We start from the raw sequence: 17,953 nt of genomic DNA on the forward strand, positions 1-17,953 counted from the left end.
TCTGGGGGGTGGGGTGGGGGGACTCGGAGTAGAGGTATGATGACTCGACTACAACAATGGCCCCCACAATACAATAGTATGAATTTACATGTTATTTTGGAGACCAAAACCAGTGGAAAAATTCCTAAAAAAAGTGTCCTGGTTACTCTGGATAATTCACAGACCTCCCTGGCAATATGTTTCATTATAAATGCTTGTGTTACCTACAGTAGTGGTACAATGAACTGTGTTGTAGGTAAGCTGTATAAACTATTGATTATGTTGTCATATTTAGTCTATATCATCTGTGAGCCTACAAATATAAAGTGAATTAAGGGGCATTACTCCATATTTACAAACAACTAACTGCTACATGACAACTGTTTGAGGTCATTAAGAAAATAATCACAACAAGCTAAACCCTTTTCAACCTTTTTTGGTTGTGGGCTGACAATCTATCTTCAGTTAGTACACCGATGTCCATTCTGCAATGAGGGTACAGTGGATATTTATCTTGGCAGAGGTTCCACTTCAGTGTTTTTTTCCTGCATGGGTAATATTTGAGGATGACCAGCTAGCCGAGGCAAAGATGTCCCTATAAAGACTCTTTAAAACGGGGCCTAGTCAGGTCACCAGGTCCCTGGTGGAAGATAGACATCAGCCAAATGGTGCTTGAAAAAGCAAGATGGAGTTCGGCCGTAGCAGTAGAAACTGTGCAACAGCATGCACTCTGCACTGACAATATTTTGTTTGGTAATGGGTTTATCCCTGAAGGGCTTAGTCCAGGACACACGCATCTGGTATGCTTTGATAACATCCTTGGTTTTAAGGGACCCTGTGGAGTTTTCCTTTAGTGAAAAGGTTTACCTTCATACATGTTAACATGATTCTTGGACTTCAAGTAAAAACTGAATGTAGAGTGCAGTTCTTCTTCCAGAAAGCATTTTCAATCATTGATCTTTAAAGTATTTAAAATATTACATTGCACTTGTTCATGTTTTCTAGCTAATAGTTGAAAAGAGAAAAACTGGAATCAGAAAACCTCAAAATATTGACTTCATTGCAACATGACAAAAAAAAACTGCTACCCAATTGTGGTAAAAAAAAAAAAAAAACTAAATAAATAAGTTCAGAAGTCCACCATGGAACCTTAAAGGGGTCATATGCTTTTTCTGGTTTTATATGCTCTTTAGTGTGTTTTCCATGTGTCCTGTGCATGTTTAGGCACAATCTATGTGCAAAAATTCAAAGTCAGCGGAAACGTGGCTTCTCATACGTCCTCATGTTAGCTGCAGCATTAGCTGCATATAACGCTCGGTTCTAGCCAAACGGCAACCTCCGGTCTCGAAAAATGAAGCCAATGCGGAAGTAAAAAAAACTGCAGTTCGTCGAGTGTCCGCTTGAGGCTGGCTGCAGAAGCCCACAGCCAAAAAAGCCAATTTTTACAACAGAAATTAACATGTTTACAGCCTGGTACAAAAGACAAAATATATCTGATAAGTTGATGGCCTCATGTGCTCCCACTGTGGGGGAGGGGTGATTTTTTTAAAAACTCAACGGATTTTATTCTCTTACGTAAAACGGCTATGCCCATATATGGGTTGTGGCAGATTTGATTGACAGCTCTGCACCCTGCATCTGTCTGTCAGGTCAGGAGTCTAGGTAGCGATTTGATCCGTCTGACTTCTCGTCTTTTTTACTTCGTTTGGAGAGTTTGTTTAACACATATCTGACAACATACATGGCTTGCTGTGCGGTTAACAGACCATCCAAGAAGTTGATTCTTCAGTTTTTTACGGTAAGTGATAAAGGAGAGTTATATTCACTGCATACTCGTGTCGGTATATTTACGGACCTAGCTTGTTTAGCGTTAGCTTGTAAACCAGTCGGCTAACTGTACTCAGTGTAGCCCATTATTTACGGTCAATGGTTTAGCCGATCAAGACTCCCATTCATGCCAAAGAAGCTAATGGCAACATAGCTAGCCATTACTATTAAACTGGGTAAAAAATCTATTCTGAAGTGTTAGAAATTTTAGTTGGCAAGATGTTGAAAAGACAGAGTTTGTGTGATATTAAAAGCTAAAGGTCCTCTTCGGTGGTTAACCGCAGACTGTAAATATGGTTATCCGACATTATGATGAATGTTATACTCCACGTAAATGTCGACATTAAAAGACAAACTTTGTGTATAAAGTTCAACATTAATCAGACGATACCCGCTGGTTAAACATGTTATAGAGGATGATATTAACGTTACAATGGTTGACGTTCATTTCGACAGCCCACAAAACTGAAACGTCAACATTTTCTGTCATTATTTTTATAACATAAACAGGCGATAACAAGTACAAAACTAAAGATGTCGACAGACAGAGATCAGCTATATGTTGAAGCTTGAACATAAAAATGTTATTTGTGAAAACGGTTACCAAATTCAGTTTTTTTTTGTCTCTTTGTATGAGTTCAGGGAAAATGTATATGGTTATGAATATAGTTATTCATCGTTACAGATGCTCTTACAAAGAATATAGCAGTAAAAATATAAAAGATATAAATAATATATGGAACGAAAATAAGATATAAAGCCATAGTACAAGAAATAGTTTGAAGAATACAGCCATGTACCGAGCTCATGTTGATAACAAATGGGCTAGTGCAGGTATGGGCAAACTACGGCCCGCGGGCCATATACAGGCTTTTTAATCCGGCCCGCCGAACTTGTCCAAATTATATTATTATTAAATTAAATTTTATTATAATTAAACCTCATTCATTTTCCCCTGTAATGCCCGCGTTTCCCCAATAGATGGCGCACTTCAGAGTGTGGTGTATTACTCCCTTTTTCACTTTTTCGCTTTGCCCTATGAACCCGTATGAGCCCTTCTGTAAAAATGAGCAGATCAAAGAAAAGAAAAGTGGACAGTGAATGCCGAGTGTTTAATACGGAGTGGACAACAAAATATTTTTTCACTTAAGTCCGATCAAAGGCTGTATGCCTGATATGCCAAGAAACTGTCGCAGTTTTCAAAGAGTATAATATCAGCCGTCACTTTGCTACGAAGCATGCTAACTACGCTAGCAAGCAATCCACGCAAGAACGGGCGGCTACAACTCAGAGGTTGAAGGCTAATTTACAGACTCAGCAACATTTTTTTCACCAACAAACTGCGATTCAAGAGTCAACTACCAAGGCAAGTTTTTTTGCTGGCATTCAAATTAGCAAAGGCTAGCAAGCCGAGTTTTTAAAAGAATGCGTGGTAGAGACAGCAGGTCTCTTGTGTCCGGAGAGCCAAGGCCAGTTTGAAAAAATCAGTTTATCACACAGGACTGTGACTCGCCGTGTGGAACTGATTGACGAAGATATAGCCAGCGAATTAAACAAAAAGGCTGAGTCCTTTAAGTTATATTCACTAGCGCTGGATGAAAGTAATGACGTAAAAGACACTGCTCAGCTCCTCATTTTTATCCGAGGGATTAATGACAGTTTTGAGATAACGGAGGAGTTTTTGACCATGGAGTCCCTGAAAGGAAAAACGCGAGGAGAGGACTTGTATAACCAGGTGTCTGCTGTCATCGAGAGAATGAAGCTACCTTGGAGGAAACTGATGCGGATCATCAGGACTTACTGTACCACTCTCGTGTCCGCTGGTTAAGTTTGGGCAAAGTGTTTCAACGAGTGTGGGAGCTGAAAGAGGAGATCAGCGCATTTTTGGAGTTAATGGGGAAATCCGACGAATTTCCTGAGCTAAGCGACAAGAACTGGCTTTGTGACTTTGCATTTGCTGTGGACATATGTTCACACATGAATGAGCTGAATGTGAAACTACAGGGGAAAGATCAGTTTGTGCACGACATGTACAAAAATGTTAGAGCCTTCAAATCCAAGCTAACTTTATTCTCCAGACAAATTGCAAACAAATCTTTCGCTCACTTCCCCACACTTGCCATGCAGAAAGAGGTGACGCGAAACGCAAAGAAATACAGCAAATCCCTTGACGACCTGCACGGAGAATTCTGCCGTCGGTTTTCTGATTTTGAAAACATTGAAAAGTCACTTCAGCTGGTGTCCTGCCCCCTGTCAGAAGACCCTGAAACAGCACCACAGGAGCTGCAATTGGAACTGATCGATCTTCAGTCTGACTCCGTCTTAAAGGAGAAGTTCAACTCTCTTAAACTAAATGACTTTTATGCTTCACTTAACGAAGCCATGTTTCCAAACCTCCGGAGGACGGCACAGAAGATGCTGACTTTGTTTGGCTCGACCTACGTATGTGAGCAGACATTCAGCGTCATGAACATCAACAAAGCCCCTCACAGATCCAAGTTAACTGACTAACACCTCGGATCTATCCTGAGAACTGCCACTACAAAACTAACTCCAGACTTTAATGCACTGGCAAAAAAGGGAGATCAACAACACTGTTCCCACTGAAACTGAACGTGAGTTTGTCTACTGTGTTTATTAAAATTTAATTTAATTAAATGAATGCATTTGGAAATCAATTTGTACAATGAGCCTTGCATATTCATGCTTTGCTAGCTGTTAAAGGCCAAATCCTTTCATGTAATGGCTTTTACATGTCATTTATATTAGTTCACACAAACACTCCATCCATCTGTTCCTGGCCCGGCCCCTCTGTCAAATTTTAGAGCCCATTGTGGCCCGCGAGTCAAAAAGTTTGCCCACCCCTGGGCTAGTGTATGTTCTGTACTAAAGCACAGAGAGTTGGGACCTGTTAATGATTTAAATAATTCAGGTAATATTTGTTTCATGTTAAGATGAAGTACTATCCACAATAGTGTGTAGGTTGGTGCTGTGTCTAGGAAGTATGAAGGCAAAGGTCTGCAGAGCAACAGCATCTTCAAGAGCTCAGAGGGGCTCCAAAGGCTCCACTCAACCGTCTTGGGGTTGTCCTCTTCAACACTGTGTCAAGTAAAGAGCTGGAAATTCCCTCAGGAACTAGTGAAATGTGTAATATTTCTTCCTCATCACACAGCTTGGTCAGGTTGAACCTTCTCACCTGTTTGATTCAGCTGTTAGAGTGGCCTTTCTTGTGTCTTTGGGCTGCTAATTGGAGTCCCTGTTGTTTGTTGCAGTGTGCCAGAAGCTGGACAGACGTTGTTTCGAGGAAATATGTATAACAAGATACAGCTGAAATTCATTTCATGGAAAAACTGATAGGGACTTTGATGCCTGCAAAGAGTGAGTTTCAATGAGCACTTGGAAGCTTTTTCAGCTTTTTTCCCCTAGTTGTAAGTAGTGAAATAGAAGCCGGAAAAATAAATGTTCACTCGAATGTGCTTCAGCATAACCGTCACTACTGACATTTCTCTCTCAAATTACATCTAACACTGAGTATGATAAAGGAGAAAAGGGTACCATTTTCTGACACCTTGAATCATTTGACTCGTATTTTGATTACTGCCATCATCTTTTCTACCGAAAAGTAAAAAAGCTGCTATCAATATTACCCAGACACTTCATGAAATGTTTCTTCCTACTACTACTGCACATGACCCCCTACATGTCAGATATGAAGTGTAATGGAAAGATAAAGTCTGGTGGGCAAGAAGCTCAGACAATGGGATACAGTAACAGCACTAGGACTCAGGAGTCATAGTAATAAGCTTGGAAGTTACGCTTCCAAGAACATTCACACCTTCATATGACATGGCTACAAGAAGGGCACAGGCTTTAGACTTAAATTGGTATTTGAAAAGAACTAATGTTTCAGCCATGCCCATGCCATAATCAAAACAAACTATCAATAACGGTTTCATCTAGTTCCATGACTATCTGAAAATAATGTATAAATCCAATGTGACTGTGACAGGGTATTATTCAATTGGGCATGTACATGTAAGCGCATGTATAGTAGAGACTGTTGATGCAACCTCCTGCAACAACAATTATCTCTGTCTAGACACTGCCATGACAGCAAGAAGACAAAGTACAGCAATGCTAAGGCAGCCATTATTGCTGCTACGATTGTGCAAGAAAAAACATTAATAAAGCAAAATTGATATTGCACCTTAGGCCTTTTGTGTTATTGTTATCAGCTGAATTCACAACGTTGTTAATTTGCTTCATGATTTATTTTCTAGGCTCTCATGTTGATGTAATTTTACCTCCATGCTAATGAACATGATTCTGCACTAGAAAGAGGAACAGGTTTCAAACCACCGAGGGGCTACTTAAGATAAGGCAGAACAAACATGAAGAAGAGCTTAACAGCCCTTGACAAGTTCTCTAAACATGTCTGGGGAAAAACATTGTTACCAACTTCAATTTGATACTGACGGCCCTTAGAAACAGACCTATCAGAAAAATTTAGCACTAGTATCTCTAAAAGTACCTTTAAAATACAACAACCATTATTCAGCACGATCTAATGCTCTTCGCTTCAAATCTACCTCTTAAGGGTTTAATTTATGAGACAATAATCCATCAAATTGACTTGTTCCCCATTTTGTGGCAAAATTATAAGTAACTTGTAGTGCATATTATGCCTTAAATGCCAATGAAAGTAAGAAGATGAAAGCTTTGCAGTTCAGTGTTTCCCACAGAATGAGGCAATATCTGGGCGGTGGAGTTCGCGGGGGGGGGGGGGGGGGGGTGAATAAACATGAGCACATAAATATAAGAAAAATACAAAATATTTTTATAATTAGAGCTCAATTAATTAAATAAAAGTTGTAATTTAATCTTGCATCAGAATGGTTCAAGAGTAAATTGGTGACTGTTATTTTTCGAATCAAAAGTAACGCTCCTGGGCCAGCGGTTACAATGGTGACAGTGATATTTTTTTTTTTTATACAGTGGAGATTCAGTATTATAGGCTACATTTATAAACTTTAATACGATAAATATCGAGTCATATCAAATATCGACATTAGGCAAAAAAATATCCTGATATCAAATTTAGGCCATATCGCCCAGCACGAGGTGAGAGTGAACGTAGTAAAGTCAAACCGACCGTTTGACCGGATCCCGTGTGTTCCCCACTCGGTCCAGTCGGTACAGTCTATGGTCCGTACTGACCACGGATCAACTTTGTGCTGTTGCAAAGTAAAAAGGTGTGCACCATTGTGTGTGTGCATTTGTGCAGCAATGTTCCCCGCGATGCTTACAGTCATGACAGCAGAGAGAGGAGCATGGAAAAGTAGCTGCAGCTTCATCTAACGCGTTTCATACTCTATAATAGCGCGCCTGCACTCTCTCCCCTGCTCTCTCTCCCCCACTCTCTCGCTAGCTCTCTCTCGTGCACGCAGAAATTTTATGAATACAAAAAATGTATCCGTGGCGGTCCTTGTCGATAATGTGGCGGGCCACCACGGATTAATCAATGTATGGGAAACATTGCAGTTCTGCTCATTTTTATGAACGATTGTAAAACTAACATTTCTCAAAGAAAGAACTCATCTGTCAGCATGAGCGGTGGTAACTTTGAACAAGAAGACAAAGAAAGTGAACTTAAAAAGTCACAACAAACAGAGCTTTAGTCAAAGGCCTCAAGGCTTTCTTTGTGTATTGCAGGAGATAATGTGAAAACATGAAATGAATGGGGTTTTCTTGTTGTTGTTACATTCCAACTTTCTGAACTGAAAACACGCTAAAGTCAGAAGAATGACTTCCTAACTCGGAAACTGGGACCATCCGAGGAGCAGAGGAATGCAGCTAGTTGTTTTGTTCTGCCCTCTGAGACTGTACACTGTATAGGACATGGTGCGAAAAAGCCCAAGCCACCCAAGCAAACTATAAATCTTTCCAGTTTTCGGCTCAACAGTTGGGTTGCCTCTTCCAGCACTGTGTTTATGATTTCACTCTTTTCCTTAATATCTTCTGAAACCCCTTTGGCAGCTGGTTTTGCAAGATTCAAAAATAAAATCAGGACAACCACAAGATGATATTGGCAAAGCACTTGGCATGAAAAAAATAAGTGCTTTCAAGCGATTAAAATGATGATGTAGATGATTTTAGACTTTGTGATTTATTAATCTCATACATCAACAATGTAAGAAGCACTGCTGCACAGGTAGACCTACTGTACTAGGCTATTTCCAGTTAGTTATTTATAATTTCTACATTTTATTGGACTCCTTTCTCCACCTTATTTAGGCCTACTGTTAAGTAGTAGTGTTTGTTAGTCACACTGCTTTCAATGGTCTAAATATAAAGATAGGGCAGAAATTATGCTTAGGGTTGCAAGTTGATGTAATGAAAATTCCCATCGTCCATTTATCCAAGCATTCAATTGTGTAAGTCTTTCATGCCCACTCATTCAGACACCCATTTATCCTTTCAAATGCTTCTCCATTCAGTCACCCATCTCTTCACCAGGCCCATGTAGCGCTCTCTTGCTGTGCATTAGACCATAGAGAAGTCCTAAGAATTAACTCCTAAGAACCGATCCATTGACTGTGCAACCTTGAAACCTGCGCGCACACACAGACGCACAGCACACACACTTCTACGCATACTCTGCTGTCAATTGCCTTAAAAGTAGTGGTCATGCTTGAGAACACATGGATTTCATCCACCCCTCGGCTAAATGGAACCAACACGCTTGCCCACACACGTTTCATTAAAGTGCCCTGGTAGGCTTAGTTTGGCACAGTATGAGTCAGGCGAGTGAGAGGACCTGGCTGAGATGAAACACACACACAGACAGATAGGGCCAATTTAAAAAGGAGAGGGGATCAGGTATCAGGGAGGGAGTTAGTTAAGTAACTTTGTCAGATGAAAGTAGCTGGATAATATGCACACACTTACGCAAGTGTGTGTTTGTGTGTGGTCCAAGATTCATTTCAATTCAGCACGTTTCATTCCCAGCAGACACTGCGAAGGGTCTAAATTTATTTTGCCGATATCTTCTATTCAGCCCGCCGCTCTGTTCATTCTAATCCCTATAAAGGGGAATTTAAAACTAGCCACAGGTTTTGAGATTTGTCCATTGGACGGTGCTGGAATCACACCTGGGTCCAATTGTGCTTGAAAAGCTGTCAGATATGGGATGCGTTTGTGTGAATCAATCTGCAGTGTCATATGGACTTGGCTCCTGCCATTGGGGTTATTAAATTGGTTCCTTTGTGCCAGACGGGTAAATCCATCAATGAGAACAGCTGGAGAGAAGTGTTGGTGCCTCACCTGTAGGTTGTGTCTCTCCAGTCTCATCTCCAGGATGTTGTTCTGCTCCTCTAAACGTTGCCGCTCCGCCTCTAAATCCTCGATTTTCTGTCTGTAAAAAGCATGCAAGCAACTTACTTACAGTACATATTTATTTTATCTAGCCTTTGTAGAATAACATCTATGCTCATTGTTGATTCAAAAGGTTAATCCGGGAGGAAGAGCTCTGCTTTACAGTCGAGGCATGCTGAGTTAATCCAGCCCTGCTTTATGCGCGAGTCTTTCATGTCCCGGGTTTTCACCTGCATTATCAACAAGTTGTACAGTGTGTATTGTTTGTGTTTGTGCTAACTACCTGAGTACGCTGACCTCTTCTTTGGCCACTGAAGAGTTGCCGTCAGCAGCAGAGGCCTGCTGTTTCTTTACAGACTCCAGCTCCAGCTCCACCTGGGGGACACAGAGGAGAAAATGGGCCTTGTGCACAAACATCCGATCACCTTTGGCTGTGTGCCTGGCACAAACTTTTTGGCTGTAGATAAATCCCGGGCACTGTGCTTGAAAAGATAGCAGCCGTACAAATAGATATATCCTCTTTACACCATTAGCCCACAGACTCATTTCCTTCTACTTCTTGTCCACATGTTTCAGTTGGTTTCTCCCTCTCCTCTCTCTGCAATCCTCCCTCATTTACATTTCCCCTCTTCCTGACAGCATCTGTCTGTCTCTCAACTCAACCTAGCTCCCAATCTTCCCAAGACGGAGAAGTAATTACAGCTGTACCAGACAGGTGGATTTCACGCGTCAATACTCATTGCCATGGCTATGTTGATGTCTCCCCAGCAACAAGGAGCGATGAAAAGAAGGGAGATCAGGGACCAAGTGAAGACACAAAGACACAGTCCAGAAGTATGCAAGAGAATATAGGTCACACCTGATAACGTTCTGCTTCATCCAAGTTTCATACCACATTTTAAAGTGTTCTACATTTTTCAAACTTTTCAAACATTTCCAGTTTTACAGAATGTAACAGATGAACTGGGCCCAATTAATCTGGAAAATTCAAAGATTACACTACTTAACGTCATTCACAGACCACAGAATCTTTTCAGTACACCTGGCAACCAGTCACTTTGAGAAACAGTTTGAAAAGGATGTTCCATTATTACTAGTTTTCTTCATGTAGCCTGTCAATTAGTGTCACCTCAGTCAGTATGTAAGAAGAAAAAAAACAAGACAAGAAACCTTCTGTTCTTTACGAGAAATATCAATCCAGCTACTAAATAGGACCATCCCTTTCATAAAAGTTACATAGCTCCAGCGTGATGTTCAGAACAGCAGAAAAAAGATGTTCCGTCAGCATGTTAGTCTCTGAGGTTTACAGCGTCTTTGAGTCACACGAGGCACTGTGCACCTGCAAGGATAACAGCAGGGACTAAAAAGGTACAAGAGCAATAGGATGACGTCATATAGTCAAAAGAACATTTGATTATGTGATAAGTGGTAATAAGGATTTCTACATCTTCGATAGATTATTTTGCATTAAACCTTTTTGTTTATATTTATTTTGTTTAAAGTGGCGGTAGGTTGAAAATATTATTTTGGAGCCAAAACTGTCAAAAGCAAACATGTATTGTTCAATATCAAAAGACAAAAAATATATATTTTACTCTCGAAGATCTTACCAAAACAGAGTGCGTCTTAATTACTCTTGCACTTAATATTCTGGATTTTACGGTATATATGTGTGTGTGTGTGTTTATACGTACTGCTTGCAACTGCAGCTTCAGAGAGCGTGTCTCCTCCTGTGCTTTGGTCAACTGGACCTGAATCCAAGGACAGATGAAAATGGGTGAAGGTTACTGATACAGAATGCAAACAGTGACTTCCTGTTAACAACCTACTGATAAACTGCACTGACAGAAAAAGGAAATGTGAAGTAAGCAGCAGCAGCAGCAAAAGGTTTAAGTAAGTGGTTCATAGGTAGTTTATATTGAAATTTGTATTGAATACTATGACAATTTGGCTGTACTGAATCTTAAACAGGGAAAGAATTGTTCTACACACACCTCCATCTCTGCATTGTGGTTCTGTGTCTTCTGCAAAATGTCCTCCGCCTCTCTGAGACGTTTGCTTAGTTGAGGGGAGTACTCGGTCGGCGCCAACTCGCTGTCATAGGACTCTAGGATGGAACGCATTCCATCTCGCTCCTGCAAGAAGAAAAAAAAATGACACTCAATCCTGGTGTAGACAATCAAATGACAAAGGAAAGAAGTTGTGACTTAACTGAATTGTATTAGATGTGTACGATTTGTGTGCATGAGTGAGCAAACTGAGAAAATCAAAGCTCTTGGTGTTTTTTTGATCCTTCTGTGAAGCTTTTGTTTGGTGGCATGTTGTGTTAATATGACAAGAAAATGCCTTTGTCAATGAGGAACAAAGTATGAGGCAGCTGCGCATTTCTTATCCAAGCTGTGACAAGAGAAGCTCAGGGTTATGGTCTGAATCATCCCAGTTTCTTCTCATGTAATAATCAAATCAGAGACAAATGTCTTTGTAGACAAAGAATCAAGAATAAACAAAAAAAATAAAATCAGAGTCATGATAGAGAAATGTCTTTGCAGTTCAAGTATAGAATTGTATTCTGCCTCATCTCTCTTATCTGGAATGTGATGAGATCATTTAAAATTCTATTGAATTGGCTCTCCTCTATAAACCTGGATAAAAGACATGTCTTTCACACTGCAGTCTGTCCAGATTATCATTGCGCAGTTGCTGCTTTTTGAGTAGAGGGGATAAAAACCTCCTCAAGTCTATGTCTTCTCAAGTGTCACTCAGACTGAACCACCGTCTCCAAACAGCTCATGAGTGTCTGTCAGCATGTGTCTGCAGGATGTCCATTAGCACACACAACAACATGCATGTCTTAGTGTGATTCAAAAACACCGAAAATAAAATACCACTTAAAGTCAGCCCTCTAAAGGACTATTCAGAAGTCAAAGAAGATGAAAGTCAATTGTAGATGTCAGACGGAACACAAAAAGACAAGAAATAGCCGTATTACTGCCTTTAAATCATGAAAATGTCTTAGCCAGTGGTCCATTTTAGCCGTCAAACTCTGAATAACAAGTCCTTATTGACTGTCCATGTGTGAAAAATGGACTCTGACAATTTCATGCAAAGTCATGCTCTGCTCAGCAATTTGCTGAAAGTTTTAAACAAAATAAAAAGTACTGTAGTCAGCTTAACAGCTACATATACGTTAAAATACGCCCAATAAAATGTTTTGATAAGTGTGATTCTAGCATTTTCAAAACCCCTTAATGGATGAGGACCAAGCTCAATACAAACTCCAATATTAACCAACTGATTTCAAGAACCCTGACATCATCTACTGCTGAGTGATTGGAGGTTAAGATTAGAAGGTTTAAGAACATTAGGAAGTTAGCCTTTGTGAGTGAAAAGTTTTCCACAGAAAGCAGAGACGCTGAAGGCAAAGGCATCCCACACAATTATATTGCAAGTAAATTAAAATAGACTACGCAGATCTCTGAATGCATGTTGAACCTGTGGAGGACTCTTTCATGAGACACAACTCTCATCTGTGACTGGTAACAGAGACTCCAGACTGCAAAGGAATTTATAAAAGTCTATGATCGACCTGAGGGATATTCAAAGGAACACAAGGCTTCATGAATTATTGTACTTGTCTTTTGCTTATAATACAATGTTCAGAGTAGGGGTGTGCACGTGTACGCGTGTAACCGGTTAGTAAATCATAACCGTTTAGGAAAAATCAGTAAACGAAAACCGTTTTTTAAATTTTTTATTATTATTTTAAAATGTTTTAGAGACACGCATTAAATCATCTCTGATCAAAAATAACACATACTATTTATTTAGAGTTGAATAAAGCTACAAATGTTCCACTTTGACAACGTTACTGCGCTCACAAATGCACGTGATAAATGTTGGATAACTGACCACCGGGCATTACGTCACGTAACAAGTAAGGGCGCGGTCACACTGGTCATCTGTACCGTGCTGTACCCAAGCACGATTGGCCCCCCGCTGCACCATTCCCACGCTGGCCGGCACGGCCCGCGGTCATACTGGCCAGGACTAACCGTGCTTAAGCACGATTACCTCTAGTACATAACGTCGTAATACAACACATGCACGCTTTATGTTATTATAAAGCGTGCTCAGTTTACAAACAGGCGGACGAGAGAGAGAGAGAGAGAGAGACGCGCAGTCGAGTCTGAGTCCGCACATCGGAGAACAACACAGAGAACATGACAGCTACTTTGTGGCTTATATTGAGTCATTTTAGTCAGATAAAGACATGAAACTCTGGATTTCTTAAGTAAGAAAGTTTCACTTTTGACTTGCGATGGCAGCCAAGACTACTCAGCATGATGGCGTGGAGGAGCCGCACTCCTGGGGATTGACTCTGGCTCCGGGCGATTGTTTGGACGTGCCTGTGCGGGTTCTGGCTTTTGGTTCTCACCCCCTTCTTCGGAGCTGAATTTAAGCATATTACTAAGCGGAGGAAAAGAAACTAACTCAGAAATCCTTTGTCTCTTGCCCTTTTAAAAAATAGAGATTTCATACTCATCATGGTAGTTGTTTTATCATAGCCTTGTTATAGGCCTATATAGGCCTAAAATAAATACATACAGGTATTTGTTTTTACAAATTCTATGGCAAGTTTTCTGTGTTATTTCTGTGTGATGATTCTTTATAAAGCACAATTGTATCTGTCTGACAACTTTGAGTGGCGGCAGTGATACGGAGGAATCTTTCTGAAAAGCGGCCGCACCCTCCATTGGTTGTATAGCGCGACTGCGGTCCACTTTTCTTTTTTTTATTAATAAAAAATTAGAACGGTTCTAAGCGAAGGGTTTCCAAGAAAACTTCTAGTAATGTCAACTTATTGAGGTAATTATGTACAATAAATTATTCTGTTCTGTGTACATCATGTCTGTTATCACGTAAAGCTCTTCAGGCAGGTATCAAGATGTTTAAGCTGCACTCTGACTATTTAACATGCTATAAAATGGTTCACTATTATGTTATTACTACTGTTAACATAAAAAGTTTACAACATTAAGACATCTTAAAATGTCATTTCATACATCAATTAAGCTTGTTACAGTCACAAATTATATTTACATTGAAGCAAAATATTACATACTAAATAGGTTTTTGTTGACCAGCAACATGAAGAGAGTTCAATCTAATCTGTTCAAAAACTGGCAAACAGCCCATTTATTAATGTAAATTCACTGTCAGTCAAGTCAGTTAAAATGATGCATCTCACCCCCTCTCTTTGGCTCTCCATTATAAAGCAAAGCCGATACTATTTTGTGGCCACAGGCTTTAAATAACCAGCTCAAAAACAGCCAAACAGCTCAGGACCATCCTTTAACTCTGAGGGACATTGAAAGCGCAATAGACAATTATTAACAGGGCTCATTTAGAACGGCAAATGCACTTGAGGTTGAAGTCAGAAAATGAATAACGGCCTTAAATAACACTTCAGATAACTGCATGTGCTGTATGGTGATTGCTAAATAGTGCAGCCAGTTTAAACCTGCTCAAAAGCACCTTGAAATTCCTTCATGTAAAATGTCTTGAATAATGTGCTGCAATTTGTCAGATCAGCTTGTAGGCTAGTATCTAAATACAAACCATGTTTACCCTAATCAGATTCAGCCTGTGATGAGCCATTTCAAAAGCAACGTAATCCATTTAAACATGACTGAGTCTGGTTCATTTTAAAGCACTAGATGTGAAATCATCCTGAATTCTACTTTATTTGTTCTGGCAGTGTCTTTTGTCATGCCATGTTGCACAATTGGCCAATACATTTTTTTTTATAAGCTTGGATTGGAGAGACATGGAAGCCCAGCAGGACGACGGACTAAGCAGAATTAAATATAAAAAAAAAGGTGATAAAAAAAAAAAAACTCCAAAAGGTCAGTGGATAAGTGTTTCCTTTTAATAGTAACCAGCAGGCCCTTTGGCTGTTTACTTTCTATAATGGTTCAATAAAATTCAGTCAATCTTAATCAAAAATCGGTCCCTACTTTTGGGATAAAATAAACTCTCATTTTAGAGCATAGACAAACAAACAGGGAGCCGGAAGCAGGAGGACAAAGTGATAAAACTGTCATTACTGTTTTTTATCATCTATTTTTTAAATTGCTTTTATGTCAACAGTTTTATCTGCTGCGTGAAGATGCCACTGTGCTTCTGATGGGGCAGCCGGTCTGTCCTGCTAGAGTATATAAGTAAAGAAAAAAAATCTTAACAGTAGCATAAAGAAGAGGCCGAGGGGGGGAGATGGAATCGATATCTTCTCCAGTTCTTTAACAACTGCTGTCAAGCCTCTTCATCGTCATTGATTTATGAGCCTGTTTGTGGCTACAGCCGGTTCCACAGGTGGAGGGGGGGGACGTCAAAATGGAACGTCAATTAATAAAATAGTTGACCAGGGCAAGATGAATGACAACTTTGATAAATGATTTAAAATCGATGTCCTTTCTTCACCAAAAGTGTTCCACACTACTCTAGGTAGTAGGTACACTTTCTTTTTTGCACTGTGCCCAGCTCTGCTGAAAACATACCTTACCTGTCATGTAGCCCTCAGTGGCCACCACAACCCAAACAGCAGTGCCAACCACAGGTCACGTTAGACCTTCTCTCTGTTCGTCATTTTGATGGACAGGCTTTTCCTACCGTGTGACTACATACCATTTTAATTTTCCCTTTTTCAATGAAAATTAATCATGACCTTTTTAATAGCCTGTGGGCACTCTTTTTCTCCATACTGCATATAAAACTTTGAATAGACATTAACTGAACTTAATAGACAGGTTGTGGCCTGTGACTCAAACTTGTCTCCTTGTCTTCATGGACACACTGGGGAGATGGCAGCAGAGGCCATTTGAGTCAGACAGACAACTCCTCATGTCTTTTTGAATTTTTCTGTTTTTTGTTTTAAGTTTTGTAGTCATGAAACTTTTCTCACACTGGAATGATCAGAACTAGGCAAGACTCAAGTGTTGAACTCAACTGCATGTTGTATTTCCCAACCCTCTAAGCACTTGCTCTTAGCAAAAGTAATCATATGGCATTCAGCCCAGTCTGTCCCACCCGTAGTGGTCCCACACCCGCTTCAAGGCCTCCAGTCTGGAGATCTTCAACGCGCTGTCAGCATCAACTGCATTCAGTAGCCAAGGTGTCAAGGTTAGTGGTAATTTCCACATGCACAAGAAGGGGAATCTTTTTTTAATTTTTGATGGATTAATTAATCACCAATGTACTGTAATGTGTGCGCAAAATTAAAAAAGTCTCACCCTCAGTATTTTAATGAAGGACAGCCTTCAAATTTTTTGATGATAAATAAAAAGAGGAATATTGAAAAGCCCAGTTATACACTACCATGAACAGATAGTTTTGAAAACACAGTGTGTCTTGACGATACAACAATGAATCACACCCAGAAAGTGTATCTGCTTGAATGTGATCTCTGCCAAAACAGACTTGGGCCAAGCCATATTTTCAGTGTGCCTGTGCCCTGCTCAGTTGTGATGGTGTGTGTGTGCGTGTGTGCGTGCATGTAAGAGAGAATGTGTGTGATTTGTGTACTAAGAGACTGAGAATGTTGACCTAGGGAATTACACACACATTACACACACTGAGAAATCAATATCACAGGGAGGTCTAGTCAGGAACTGCAGAGCAGGGGGAAGCCAAGCGGACAGCATGAAAAATCATGTGATCTTTATCGGCCAATCAGAGGAAGAGAAGGGTAAAAGGAAGATTTAGAATTCCGTGCCTGCCTTAAGATTCAAGTCCTTACTGTACCCTGAGTGTCAGATTGTGGAATTGGGTGATGGTGAAAAGGTTGTATGTCAAGGTGTGGCTTCAAACGTGTCAGAATTTATGGGTTTGTTTGTGAGTGTCTTTGATGGTCGAGGTTACCTTGGTCAAAAGTAGCACTCTCTTCTGTAGTCGACGGACAAGCGAGTCCTGCGTCTCTCTCTTCTTCTGCTCCTCCAATGTCTTACCGCGCTGCTGGGTCAGCTCTGCCTGGAGCTCTGACTGCGAACGCTCCACACTTCTCACTCTGACAGACCGGGATGAATGAACAAAGCAGAAGTGAGTGTGTAGGTTAATAACTATTGAGAGGAGAGGGCAGGGAGTGGGATACAGGTTGCTTAGTGCTGCTCTGACTATTAGAGAAGGTAATTCTCAGTCAATTAAGATTACTACAGAGAACTCACCTGACTGACATGGAATAACCCCCAGACTACTGTCCAGATATTATTTATAGCAGTAAGCATGGTTGTGTTTTGTTTTTGTTTAGTTAGCCAGGTCTGATCAATTCAGCAATAATTACACACAGGCTTCTTTCACCAAACCCTGCCACAGCCCCCAGTCTCCCACTCTGCATTTTCTAATATTTCTTAATGAGCTCAATAAGCCAAGCACAAGAGAGATCCTTGTTAGCTAATGAAAGCTTTTTTTAGCTGGACTGAGCCAAAGCAGGAGTGTATCGGAGCATGCCCCCAGTCCTCCCTGTAGACATCACCTCTGCCTAAACAGGACAAGTTTAATTAGTGAACCCCCCCCCCTCCCTCACAATCTCTCTCTCACACACTCACACACTCACACACTCACACACTCACACACTCACACACTCACACACACTCACACCAGCGGTTACTGTCAGGAGTGCTATCAGAATCAGGACCAGTTTAATTAACTCTGTGACAATTAAGGACTTCTCAGAGATACGCTCTAATAGATACATGAGGGGACTAAGGCATGCAGGCAG

General features: G+C 40.5%; 1 protein-coding gene across 1 annotated transcript in view; it reads right to left on the reverse strand.

The window, feature by feature from the left end:
- The window catches only part of mad1l1 (mitotic arrest deficient 1 like 1), a 66,296-nt gene that overhangs the window by 36,395 nt on the left and 11,948 nt on the right, over positions 1–17,953 (reverse strand). The window contains exons 11-15 of the mRNA XM_061054873.1: positions 17,098–17,242; positions 11,175–11,315; positions 10,875–10,931; positions 9,464–9,555; positions 9,130–9,220 (exon numbers count right to left, since the gene is read on the reverse strand). Coding sequence (XP_060910856.1) covers positions 9,130–9,220; positions 9,464–9,555; positions 10,875–10,931; positions 11,175–11,315; positions 17,098–17,242 — 526 coding nt within the window. The remainder of the gene's footprint in view (positions 1–9,129; positions 9,221–9,463; positions 9,556–10,874; positions 10,932–11,174; positions 11,316–17,097; positions 17,243–17,953) is intronic.

The sequence above is a fragment of the Labrus mixtus genome, chromosome 2 (assembly GCF_963584025.1).
Source record: "Labrus mixtus chromosome 2, fLabMix1.1, whole genome shotgun sequence".
In the NCBI taxonomy this organism is placed as follows: Eukaryota; Metazoa; Chordata; class Actinopteri; order Labriformes; family Labridae; genus Labrus; species Labrus mixtus.